Genomic DNA, 13,534 nt, shown 5'->3' with positions numbered 1-13,534 from the left:
AGGTGTGTTCTTTGTGCTACTTCCCATCACTTCCACTGTGCTGGCACCTGCCTGATTATCCTCAGTGAGCTCATTCAGCTCACTAAATAAATGAGGAAGAACTTTTTTGGCAGAGCTCTCTGCTAGTTTAGTGAACTGACTTAGAGTAGTAGTGTCAGAATTATCCTCTCTGTAACCAGTGGAACTTCCCACTAAGACATCCAGCCTGTCTTGTGAAATACTCAGGTACATGAGCTCAAAAACCAGCACCAGTCATTTAGTAGCACTATCCAGAATCTGCATTGCTTTATCCCCTACAAAGTCACTAAAGGCAGGCATCCTATTTAAATCTACTTCTCTTTTTATTGATATACAAGGAGACACTCTTCATCCATCCTATCTATTCAACATGATAAATCATGATTTTGATGAAATTTGCTGTCTTAGCTGATGAAAGAGAAATTAACTCACAGCTATATAGGTATACAAATATTGTTATTTGTCGTAATAAATAATTTGCCATTACTTCCTCCCCTCCCAAGCATTTATGTTATTTCCCACATATTTAAGAAGTTGCTTTTTTGGTTTTGGGTTTTTTTAGCAGAGTATATACCATCAGTTTCCAAGACACTGCATTAGATAGCCTTCTGTTTCAATGGAAAAGTAACAACTACAGTATTTGGATACTGAAGACATTTCTGTAAATTGCTTGATAACAAGCACTCAAAAAAAAGAACCATCTTTTCAGGTCAATGAATATATTACATAAACCATAATGTTGGCTTAAGAAAGAAAATACTTTCTTTTGTAGTTCATGTAAATAGATATGTATAATATTGTGTTGTGCAATATGTGTTACATATATCATATATATAAACATTGTGTCTCTGGAATTGTCACTGTGTCACTGAGTCTCAGAAAAACATACTAACAAAGCCCCTTCCTAAAGTCAAAAAAAGACAAACAACCCCTACATGGACAACAGTAACTGTACAGGTTACCTTGTGCAAATGGCGCACGTGATTTTCCAAAAAAATTTTAGTCTCCGTATAAAGTCTCTCTCCAAGAGGTTCAGGATAGGCCACACACAAAGCATAAATGTCTCTGGACTCAAAGTCAAGGTTTGTACTAAAGTTTGAAAAAATATCAACAAAATTCACGATTTACAGAACCCTTTTATTTTCACACACATGCAGTTTAGGTATTTTTTTCTTCTACAGTAAAGCAAAAAAGACAAAATAGATCATTTTCTGAAATTAGAGTTAAGTATTGGTTTGTAAAGAATCTAAGTTGACAGCATCAATATAAAATTTTAAATAGCGGATGATGAGGTAACATTAGAGCCAAGATACTCGAACTTTTGGCAGCCCTATACTGATGTGGCTTCCACCACTTATTTGCCACCCATGAATAATATACAATTACCTAAACAGTGAAAAAGCAGCTTTCACACACAATTCTTCCCCTGTCTTTGCAGCCACCATGAACCGACTCTTCTCACATAATGCAAAGAAGCCTTAATTAGGTTAAGAATGTGCTTAGCCAAGTACAGAGCAGAGCAAACATCAGGTGAGGAGGCCAACTTCAAGTTTTCCTTCCTGGAGTCCAAAACTGTCCCTGCATTTTGCTCCCAACTCCACAGGTAAAATATGTTGGGGAGGTTTGGTCTGACTCTCTATGCACAACCCATGATTCAGGGGCTGACAGGCAGGCAAGGTCAGTCTGACCTTGAGCCAACCTGAAAGCAGGTAAACAACCTCACAGCCCGAGAAAAACATCGTCTTGCTGGCGTCAGGGGGGTCGTGGCTGCCTCGTGAACACCAGTCTCCCACCAATGGGAGAACAGCACTGCTGCGTGAACAAAGACTTCTAGCCTATGAGAACTTGTTATTGTCCTCGTGTTTACCCCAAAACCCTGTATAACTTGTTCACCCCTGAATAAAGTTGGAACGTTCCTGATTTTAACCTTAGCGCCTGGCTCTATCTCTATGAGAATACGCACATGCGACTAGAAGCCCAAACCTGGGGTCACGTCGGGGCTGGCTGGCGAGGACACGAAGAACCCTCTTGCAATGTTCCCCTTCCCCTACAAAAATAGTTTTGGAGAACACTGAAAATTAAGTAATCCCAATGGTGGTGTGGATAAAAAGTCCCCCAGTTTTATTTTTGATCATTATTATCATTTCAGTAACCCTGTTAAGATCACAGCCACACAGAATAGTTGTACTGCCAACCTAAATGGGCAGCAGCAAACACTCTTAAATTTCTTAGGGTGGTTTTCTCCCTGAAGTACCTTGCAGAGCTACACCTTTGGTTTGCTATGTTTGAATCAAGTTTTAAGAGTTACTTGATGCTTTGCCAGGAGGAGAATTTATGATTAAAAACTTTGCTTTCAGAAAAGTCAAACAAGGATTAGGTCAAGCTTCATGTGATCAACTGTGGGGAAATAAACTAGTTCTGTAAAAACTTCTTTGCAACATCACACTTACCCACTAAGAGAAGGCACTTTATAAAACCAGCCATACAGACATGCACTTTATGAAATCAGCCATGCTAGAAATAATGATTTGGTAGACTAATTAAGGGAAGACACAAGATCTGCTTTCCTCTAGTCCACCCTAAAAAGCACATGCCTATGTAAAAGGACGTAGAAGACACAGACAGTTGACAGCTTAGTCTACAGAACAGTGTCAAGTTCTTCCCACACAGCTTTCCCCAAAGGAACGTTTCATTTGTTACATATTCAAAACAAATACATACTACTCAAAACAAAGAAGATACTGGTGCAGGATAACTTGTTAGAAAGAAAAGCCTTTATCTGGTAACTGGAATCTCAGAGAATCTAATCAGAATCTAATCTTGTGCAGTTACGCCATCAATACAGATCATCTTTATCAGAATTCTCCTTGAAAAGGCAAGAAACATTAAATGAAAACTCCAACAATGAAAACAGGCAACATTCACTGCTTTGTAACAGCATCTACCATTGTGCTACACAAACTTAAAAATTTGTGACCAATGAAATATAAAAAACAGTTATTGAATTAACAGTGAAGAATTAAATGTTTTCTTAAAAGAGATTGTAAAGAACAATTGTGTTTTACACTTTCCCCTCCACAACAAATTTCTCAGCCTAAGGACATTTGATAGTCAAATGCATCCTTAATGTAATTCAGACCACAAGCCTGTTCACTATGCAAAGATATTTTAAAAAAAAGTAAACTCCAGAATTGGAAATCTTCATAAGCCACTCACAAGCAAAGGGGACATGGCTTTTTTCTCATTAGATCCACAACTACACTTCTCTGGGCAAGTTGTTTTGTTATAAATACATGTTTAAGTTTCTACTTCATCGTAGAACCCTTGCAAAGCAGGGAATTAAGGGGAGGGAGAAAAAACATGTAGAAAAAATGGTGAAAAAAACCAGGTGGTAATTCTGCATACTTTTAAAATAATTTTATTTGTAGTACAGCTCTCATCCTCCCTAGGTACTGTTCATCTTGTTTATTTGGTGGTGGAAAACCCAAGACAACAACAGGAAGAGCCTGATGTTCTACCTGTTCAAAAAAGCTCTAGGTAAAAGGTAGTTATCAAAGCATAGAGAAGTACCTACCCCTCTCTAACCAAGCTTGTGTAGTCTCTCAACTTAAAGAGCACTCCCAGATCTACTGAACAGTTAGAAGCAAAGTCCTGAAAAAGTTATACAACAAATTCACAATAACCAAATTACCGTAAACAATATCCCAAATAGAGACATAACTGTCACTCGTCTTGTAGACAATGAAACAACTCCACAGACGTTTCTTTTTGCAGAGAACCTTAAAGGAAATCTGAAGGTCAAAGGTGGCTCGAGATGACTCACAGTTTAAATAAAGTGACATATGGTCTTTCAAGTGATCTTTTCCAGAAGATTTTAACTCTTACATAGTTGTCGTTCCCAGCTCATTGCCATTAGAGCATTTCAAGTTTGAGATAAAAGGTTTATTTAAAGATACGCCACATTAAACAATAAAATTACCGTAAGTTACAAAGGAAACACTACATTCAAGACAAACAAGTTCTGGGGAACTAATGAGGCAAAAATTAGTTCTAGAAGAGAAATATGCACTGTACAAGCCTCTCATCCCTAAAATACTATTAGCCTCCATACTCCATTTGATCTCAGCTGTCTCAAGCAGCACAAGAGAAAGCAAATACTTCTTAGAATACACTACTGCAGCCCAAAACTGCAACTCTTTGCTGTAGCTTATCCTCTGTTTCTACATCTCTGTTTCAACTATGCAGTACAAAGAACAACTGGTACGATAATGGGTTCTATGGGTTTCATTAAAACACAGTTCCAATAATCTGTCACCTTTCTATTGTGCTTATTAAGCAACAAGAAAAATAGAGTTAATATGACTTTTCCTTTAAAATCCCTGCAGATGTATAGAAACAGATTACTCCTACTAATTGAATTTAACAGAGAATAAGAAATTAACAAAGAACAAGATTACATATTTTTAAAGGCTAAATCTCCTTAAAATGTATCATTAATACTTTAGTTCTTGTCAGATATAAAACCTGGAAAAAGCTTTCACACCAGCTGTATAGAACTGAGTTTCACTCAGTTGTTGAACACCCAGAGCAGTTTTGTGTTAAAACCCAGAGCTGGGACATGGGAAGCTGAAGTACAAAACAATCAACATTCAAAGTGGAAGTTACAAGTCACACAAACTCCTCAGGCCATTTGGCCATAGACAATAAGCCAAAAGGCTCATGCCTGTGCCAAATCAAGCACTAACAGTGCCACCTTCCAAGAAACATAGTTAAAAGATGACAGTAAGGAAGGCCTTAAGAATTACATGCCTAATGATTCTTCTAAGATTGCTTCCTGAGTCTACTATTCATAAACATTCCTTTTCTGATGTTCAATCAACTGGAGTAAATCCCAAAAGAGGATCAACAGACTTGTGTGCAAGGTCTCCACATAAGAAGTTCTAAGTGAAACAGTGTGACAACAGGAATCAACCCAACATCTCATGTAACAACTATTATTTTAGATTTAAATTTATTTTAGGTGCCCTTGTTGAAATGTTTAGAATTTTAAGCCACAGAATTTAACCACTTGTTGAAGGCTGAAATACTCAATCCTGAAAAACTGAATGACTGCAGCACAACTTGTCAGCACATAAGTGCACAGCTAATTAACTCGAAGTGACTGAAAATTCTGCAGTCACTTGAACTTGTCACCAAGAGGAGGTGACAAGGCATGCCCCCAGAAATTAATTACAAAGTTTTAAAGTGACAGAGCTCCTTAAAAATTATTGCACCACAATAAGGTTCCCCAAGGACTACAAGTAACTAAATTTTTCTCTATGTATATATATATGTATGCACACACTTTAACACAGCCAGATAGGAAAGCAATTCTAAGAAATGGTAACATGTTCAGAACAAGAGACTTTCAAGTCAAGCTCCTGCACACCGAATAAGCTTGTGTAGTAAAAATATCCGTGTATGAGAATCTTCTCAGGAACTACTTCTTCCACCCACAAGAATTAACAAATCAATAAAAAAGTCTAAACCATTCTTCCCCCTTATAATTAAACCAAAGTCTGCATAATTGCTGCAAAGACTCCTAAAAATTCTCTAACTATTCACTACCCTGTAATGGCTAATGAATACATACACAAGGGCATAGCATAACTGGTTAGAACAGTTACACTTATTTTAAAAGAAGTTCACTGAAATCTTGTAAAAAAGTCCATTTTACAGAGGAAATGCAAACCTTTCACTACAACAATGTATGTACAGCTGTGACTTGAACAGCAAGACCATATGCTCACAAAAAGAGTAAATATTTTTAAACATAGCTTAACTGTCAAGAATAGATAAGCTGTAACAGTGGAGAGAAAATAAGGCTTTTTAATTAACCCTTGCTATAGAAATGTCTAATATGATAGTCATCAGTACAGACAGAAGTGCAAAGGAGAGGTAGAAATCTTTACACCCAACAACCACCCTCCACCCCCCAAATTCACTCATTCTCCCAAAAATGTGCATTCTCTGTCTTAGGTGTTTTCCCTGCTACACACACTCAAACACACAAGAAAAATTCATTATCAGAATAGAGGCCATTCAATGCCTGCACTATTGCGACCAGCCATAGCATAAGCTAAGTAATAGAGCTACCAACAGTGGCTAAAACTGAGACTGATTTACTTTTTGTCAATATGGTGATTTTCCCAAAAATGCAGGATTTCCCATCCCTTTCAAGACATTCACTGATCCACAGGCTTAGTAACAGGTACAGCCTTACAATGAGCTTCTTGATCAAGACCACTGGAATTGTTGTGTAACACAACAGGCTTACTCTGTGCAAAGCACATCATATGAACACATTAAGTCAGATTTTTCACTTAAAGGATACGAGAAGCGATCATTCCACGTTGCTCTTTCAACATAATCCAACATAACAACAGCTTTAATCGTCGTTAGAAGTTTGTTCCATGTTTCATCAAAGTCAACTACTCGTGGTTTCAAGGACATTGTGGGGCTTTAGTGTTAATCTGCAGAAGAATTAGACTTGTCAGACAACTCTGCACAATCATTTAAAAAAAATTACATTTCCTTTGAGTGTTTCAATTTAAACAGTGTACACTGTTGTACCACCATGATAGAGCAACACGAAGAACACCCATCCCTGCTTCCCTGTCCCCCAAAATTAGGCACACAAGCCCTTGTTTTTAATGTTATGGAATGGAACATTCCCATTGCATAAGTAGCTGACAGTGTAACACCAATTAATCGAACATTATGCCTCATGAAGTTCATTGTCTCACCAACCTGTCCATTTATAATGGTGCCATTTGAAGGTAACAACTTTCCTGTAAATCTTTATTTGTTCACTTTCATGCAAAACCTGTTTCAGCTGTACCAGAAAATTTGGGGCAGGAACACACTGAACTATTATCACAGTATCAGTAATTACTACTGTCAGTTTGAAGCCTACGTTCATCTCAGGTTTTCATGAGACATTTTTGGTGTTACATTTAGAAAACCACAAAACCTGAAAGCTTTGATCAGAATGGCAAAAAGGCAATATATCCAAACACAGAGCAATATGCAGAGCTTATGCAGCTTATTGCACTATGCAGTAGGACAAAGAGTGAATTTTTTCACATAATACATGGCACGAAAATACAGAAGCTGTGTTAGTAATTTCATATAAAAATACTGTAAGAGATTTATTGGAAAAAGAAATCCTCAGCATTAAATCAAAATAAAATAGGGAAAATGTAAGGTGATTTAAAAAAGAGACACAACTGTGAAGGCCTCTTCTTTGTTTCCACTAGTCTCTGTTCTATGCACCTAATCTAGAAAGGACCTGATGTGTGACATTCCATGCACAAAGCAAGTCTGGCTTCTGCTCAGAAACACAACATTGTAAGACTACAATAAAAAGGGGAAAGAATACTTCATTTTTCATTTTAAATATATGGACAAGTGCCTTTTAACTTGGTCTTCCCAAATGTTCAAGGTCAGAAGGGAAAATAGAAAGCTTGTGACAAACTTTGAGCACAAGAGGCAGACTTCTGTAAGGGAAAAAAATCAAATGTCATGCTAGAAAACTATTTAGCAACCAGCTTACTACCTTAATCACTACTGGCTCTTGCAGGATATAGAACTTCTCAATTTAAGAAAAAAAAATGAAATCAGATGTAACTTGTATCCTGCATGCATGCAAAACACCCCCTTGAGTGACTAACCAAGCTCAACTGCTGTGAGTGTTGTTACATTTGCAACATGGTTGTTACTTCAATTCCTGTATGTCAGTAGCAGCTTTACAGAAAACCAGTAAGAACTGACAAATGGGTGGTGGGGGGGAAAGTGGTAGTCTTCAAAAAGCTCCAATACCATTCTTCTGGAAAATATGAGAGTATTTTCAGCTGACCCCAAGTAAAAATAATCATGGTTCATTCACAAAAATGTTAACAATCATAAGAACTGCTTGTGGTAATGAAGCTGTACTTAGCTGAGTGCTACATTATAGGTCACTGACTTGGAAACCCATGGTACCTCCAAGGTAAAAGAACAATTTCTTCACAGATAAACAAAACCCAGGGGAGGAAGGAAGGGTGAAGAGAAACTCCTGCCCACAGTACATCACATAGAATCAGTAACACCATATTCAGTATCATCAAAACCTATGAATTTAAACGTGTTTTACAGGCATGTTAACAAACAGAGTATAGCTTTCTGTGTAAGATGCTGGGGTTTGGGGGTTTGCTGTGCTCCAGTGTTTGCAGTGCACAAGCTCAGCAGCTTTGAATATTAAATGTCTTGTACTAATGCAAATAACCTCCTCGGGAAGAATTACGGCAGGGCAGAATATCTACCCTTGGGTTTATACTATTCAGGGGGGTGGGAAACCATACTTGTTTGACAAGCCCTAAGGTAAGCAGATACTGCTGAAACATATTTACACATAAGGATAATGAAAGGATGTTGCTTCTATCGCCCTATCTTTTAAAACATACCGCTGTCACACGGCATATATTTGTTCACACAATCAAATGTAGGGTTTCGTCAAGCATCAAAGCATTCCCCGAATTTCCAACCTGTTTAGCCACCACGATAAATAGCATTATAAGCCAACAGTGGGTGCACAGCCAAGGGCAGGAGCACTCGCGTCTAACAGGTGCCCAGCTCTGCCTGCCCCGTGCCCGGCCTTGAGCTCCCCACCTTTCCCTCCTCCAAAACAAAAGCGAAACCGGCCGAGGACGCAACCGGGCGATAATGACCGGCCCCGCCGCGCCCTCCCCGCGGGGCAAGGGCAGGACCCGAGGCGGGCGCGGGCGCTGCGGCCCTGACACTGCCGGGCCGGGCCGAGGGGAGCAGCGGGGCCGGGCAGGGCGGAGGGGCCCGATCGCCCCCGCGCACCCCCGGCGGGGTCGGGACCGGGACCGGGACCGCCGCCTCCTGCCGAGCGCGGCGATCCCTCCTCTCAGCGCGGCGGCCGGGCCGGGGCGTTACCTGCGGCCCGGGGCCCGAGTCAGCGGCCCCCGCCCGGCCTCCCTCGCTCCTGCCCTCGGCCGCGGTCGCTGCCCCGCTCCGTCCTCACAGCGCTGCCATTACCCAAAGCCGCCCGCGCCCCGCCCCTCCGCCGGCGCCGCCACTGCCGGGCCGGGGCGCGGCCCCTCGATCCCGCTCGGAGCTGCCGCCGCCTCCCGCGCCGTCTCACCCACCGCAACACCGCCGGCCCGGGCTGAGCCCGCCGCGCTGCCCCCGCCGGCCGTGGGTCGGGCTGGGGCCGCCGGGTCCCGGCTCTCTGCCACCTTCCGATTGGGCTCCCCCCCGCAGAGCAGCGCCGCTTGGTACGGCCCGCACGGTACGGCGAGCGCGGGCGGCCGCACTTCCTGGCGGCGGGGCGACTCCCGCGCACGCGCCGCTGTTCCTGCTCCTCCTCCGGGCGGGAATGGTTGCCGGGCGCGCGCCCCGAATGGAGCCCAGGAGGGAGGCAGGGAGGGCAGGCGGGACCCGGCGCGGTGGAGCAGCGCCCTCCACGCGGCCCCGTGCGAGGAGCTCGCCGTTTCCACGCCCAGAAGGCGGAAGTGTCTCCCCGTGCCTGGGCGCCGCTGGCTCCCAACGGGAATTCCCCCCGCTCCCAGCACGTGCTGAAGTGCCGGAGGCCCCGCGCACCGCCCCGGCTGGCACGGCCGGGCCCGCCGCCCCCTCGGGCTCCCTGCGGGAAGGGGCGACACGGAGTTGTTCGCTGGCAGTGACAGGGAAGGCGCTGCCCACACCAAGCGGCCCCGGCAGCGCCGACAGCGGGGCTGGCCCCGCCACTGACCGAGCCCAACGAGCGCGAACCGGCCCCTCGCAGCGCTCCCCCCGAAAATACTCGTTCTTTAAAAAACAAACAAACAAAAAAAAAAAAAAAACCAAAAAAAAAAACCCTGAGAAAATGACCCGATACGGTGCAAGTGTCTACAGAGCCAGTTATCTGGAAAACAAGAGGCATTTATTTTGGAAAACTTTTTCAAATGACTCAAAACTCATGTAGAAATAATTGCTTTTCCTGTTTTCAATCAGGCCCTTGCCTATTTCGTTTCCAGTGCTTACTGCTTTTTCATTAAGCCTTAATGTTTTTGCTGCTGTTTTTTTTTCCTTTTTAAAATTATTAACTCCTAGACATTTTAAACACCATTGCACCTTTCTCTATTTTCAGCCTAAACCCCTTTCTTTTTCTCTTAACTCTCCCATTTGCTGGGGGGAACGAGGGAGGTTGTACCCTGCTTTTGGTTGCTTGTTATTTTCTGCAAGTCTTAGATTGTATCTGCAGCAGTTTCACCTTTTGTAGGACTGAAGGCTCTTTTTTAGTGGTCATGTTAGCCACAAACTTGTGAGTTAAACTCCTGAAAGTTAAGATACATGCTGGCATAATTAAATTATGCTATTTAGCCATGTTGTGTGAATGTATCAATTGTACAAGATTGTATTAGATATCACAAGTTAGACGGCAGTTAATGAAAAACATCCTTATCTCTACAGTACCAAACATAACTCAGCACATATTTTCTAAATTTCTGTTATAAGCAGAAGTGTTGCCCTGAGTTAACTGTTGTGAACTGGAAACACAGATACGGGAAGGGAGGTATTTTCAAAACTAGTAATTCCAGGTGTTCATCAAGGGATAATCATGTGCTGATTTTCTGAAATTATGAAATTCCACAGACATTACCTTAGGTACCAGATCCTGAACTATTCTGCAAACACTGTTCTGAAAGACTGCAGCTGACGAAGTACAATTAGGCAATCACAATTACGAGGAAGAACATGAACATTCATTACTGCTTTTTATGTAAGGTATTTAAAAATTGTTCTTGGGTGCAAATGTATTTAGGAAATAAAAATTTCTAAGTCCCAAAACTTTATAAAATCTGGATATCCTGTTCATCAAGCTTCTTTGTGAAGGCTGTCAAGAGAATTACCACATGAAAATACAGAACAGGTTATTGCAGCAGTCTGAGATGAGCAAGCTGTGAGCATTACTGTGTGTGCTGCTAAGGTCAGCCCATCACTCTCACAGTGCTGCCTGCATTTCCAGAAGAACAGACATGTTCTACTCCAGTCCATTAAGACATAATTCTAATGTATCTGCCAAGAGGAAGACTAAAACTTGTGTGTATGCACCAGTGCTTTATGTAAGTGGATACACGATCTATGCAGCAGGGAGTTTATTTCAGTGTTAACTCAATGGTGGGGCTCCTCCTACTTGCTGAAGGCCAGATGTTGATCAGGTGAATTTACTTGCTGTGCAGATGTGCCCAAGAATGCCAGCAAAGAAAGTTGCCATATGACCAAGCTTGACCAATTAATGGAGTGCTCAGCTACTTTAGCCATGTCTTGATGCATTTCTTGATGACAGCAAATGTGCAGACCTGCTGTAAATCCTGGTTGACCAAGGCTCTGTGGTGTCTTTCAGCAGTTGTAGCCAGGGGAGTCCGGATGGATGATAAATGGAAATTCTGGAAGTTTTTGTAGGATGATCTCATGGAAAGTCAACTTCTCAGTAAATTCCTATCAGTTCTTTATCAATTGTTGGTTACAGGAGTGAGTGACACAGGTTAATATGTGCTACATGGATATGCCACCTTAAAACTTTGCCACTGCATATGGAAATTTTATGTTTCTGTGATTACATCTACTATCAACTCTGTTCACCATTCTAAGCAGTATTGCCTGAGTTACCCCTGTTGTTTAGAGGCATTTGTTTTCTCTTGTCTGATACTTATGTTTCTTTGCATTAACTTGTTTTATTTTCTCATATCTAATAAAGTCTTTTGGAAGGAGCCGTCTATTTTGTTTATGCTTCATCTGACACTGTATTATTCTGGTCAAGAATTAAGAATCCCACAGGCCTATGATAATACAAACACTATATGAAATGTGCCACTATACAATCTGCCGCTTTATTTAAAAGCAGTTTCAGACTACAATCTGAACTGATAGTGAATAGTCTTCATTCACCACCACCACCATTTAATTTGTGAATGCCTTCTATCTTACTATCTGCTCTTTTTGCCTTTGATTTAAAATCCTATTTTAAAGTAACAGATTCTTTAGCCTTTTTCATGCAGAAAATGAGAATTTGGACTGGATTATTTATGTTGTATTCATATTAGATTCACTTTTCACTAGATGAGTTACTCATTCTGCATTATTGATACAGATAATAATAGGAAAATAATTTGAAACTTTTAAAAAAGCAAGATAAACAAAAGCAGGAGTGAGCCTTTATTTCATTACAGATATTTTTAATCTAGATTTTTATTGTGAGTATTTGTCTTTCATGTGGTTCAGCCTGGAGGAGAATGAGGGGAGACCTCATTGCAGTCTAGAGCCTTCTCATGAGGGAAAGAGGAGGGGCAGACACTGTTTTCTCTGTGGTGACCAGTGACAGAACCCGAGGGAATGGCCTGAAATTGTACCAGGGGAGGTTTTGGTTGGATATTGGAAAAAGGTTCTTCACCCAGAGGTGTTATTGGGTACTGGAACAGGCTCCCCAGGGAAGTGGTGACAGCACCAAACCTGCCAGAGCTCAAGAAGCATTTGGGTGGCACTCTCAGGCACGTGATGTGTTTCTTAGTGATGCTCCTGTGCAGCACCAGGAGTTGGACTTGATGATCTTTGTGGGTTCCTTCCAACCTGGCATATTCTGTGATTCTATGAGGATGCAAGTATAAAGTAAGCATACCTTTTGTGATTTTAAAAATACACAGTATTAAAGTACTATTTTAATAGCTCCCACTTTTAAAATGTTTGATTATTTTCTCTGCTAAAACCGTTTTAACTCTTGTTAAGAAAAGGACTCTCACTGCACTCCTGGCCACGAGATGGCAGTGCTGGATATATAAAAATAAGTTTAAAGGTTTAAACTTGCACAACTTACACTAAGACTACCAAAATCCACATCTTTTTATTAATGAAATAGGAATATAAACAGAAGATAAGCTATCCCAAACAACATTTATTAGTTAGCCATCTAGTGCTTCTTTCAGCTCCCAAATTTATTTTGTCCTTTCCCAGGATCTGAGATTGCTTAGCAAAAAATTTGCAAATGTCATTTCCCCCCCATCCATTGTCAAAAAGGGACACCAATTTATTTTCAAGTCATCGTAGCTAAGCAGTTAAACTATCTGTATGACCAAACCTAGGTAATTTTTCTTGTATTTTTTGTCAAAAAGAAATACTGCTCAAAAAGTGTTCTCCAGCATTAGTGTCAAATAAAATTGTGTATTTAAAGATCAATGAGCTGTAAAATGTTTATAATGCAGTAATTCTTGAACTAAATTATTTTCAGATACAAAATAGCTTTATGTGTGAGGTATCAAAACAGTAACAACTTTTGCAGTTTTGTTGTTTTCAATCACAAGGTTGTAAATCCTTCATGTTCAGTGAGTGCATCAAAAGCAGACAGCTCAGGTAGTTACTTGTTATGGGCTGAGTGAAATTGCATATGATAATATACCATCAAACAATCAATCTGACAAGAGATTTCAGTGTTTCT

At 41.1% G+C, this 13,534-nt stretch overlaps 1 protein-coding gene across 3 annotated transcripts in view; it reads right to left on the bottom strand.

The window, feature by feature from the left end:
- Nucleotides 1–9,314, bottom strand: part of CUL2 (cullin 2) — a 39,816-nt gene extending 30,502 nt beyond the window's left edge. For 2 of the 3 annotated variants that reach the window (XM_071559911.1, XM_071559913.1), the window contains exons 1-3: nt 8,998–9,116; nt 6,392–6,530; nt 981–1,083 (exon numbers count right to left, since the gene is read on the bottom strand). In XM_071559911.1, coding sequence (XP_071416012.1) covers nt 981–1,083; nt 6,392–6,510 — 222 coding nt within the window. In that variant the 5' untranslated portion in view covers nt 6,511–6,530; nt 8,998–9,116. Of the gene's footprint in view, nt 1–980; nt 1,084–6,391; nt 6,531–8,997; nt 9,117–9,209 lie in introns of those variants that run through there. The other variant, XM_071559912.1, reaches the window with a different exon arrangement.
- Nucleotides 9,315–13,534: the final 4,220 nt, after the last annotated feature.

The sequence above is a fragment of the Pithys albifrons genome, chromosome 7 (genome assembly GCF_047495875.1).
Source record: "Pithys albifrons albifrons isolate INPA30051 chromosome 7, PitAlb_v1, whole genome shotgun sequence".
Classification (NCBI taxonomy): Eukaryota; Metazoa; Chordata; class Aves; order Passeriformes; family Thamnophilidae; genus Pithys; species Pithys albifrons.
The sequence above is the reverse complement of the archived record's forward strand: the minus strand, read 5'-3'. Positions and strand labels throughout refer to the sequence as shown.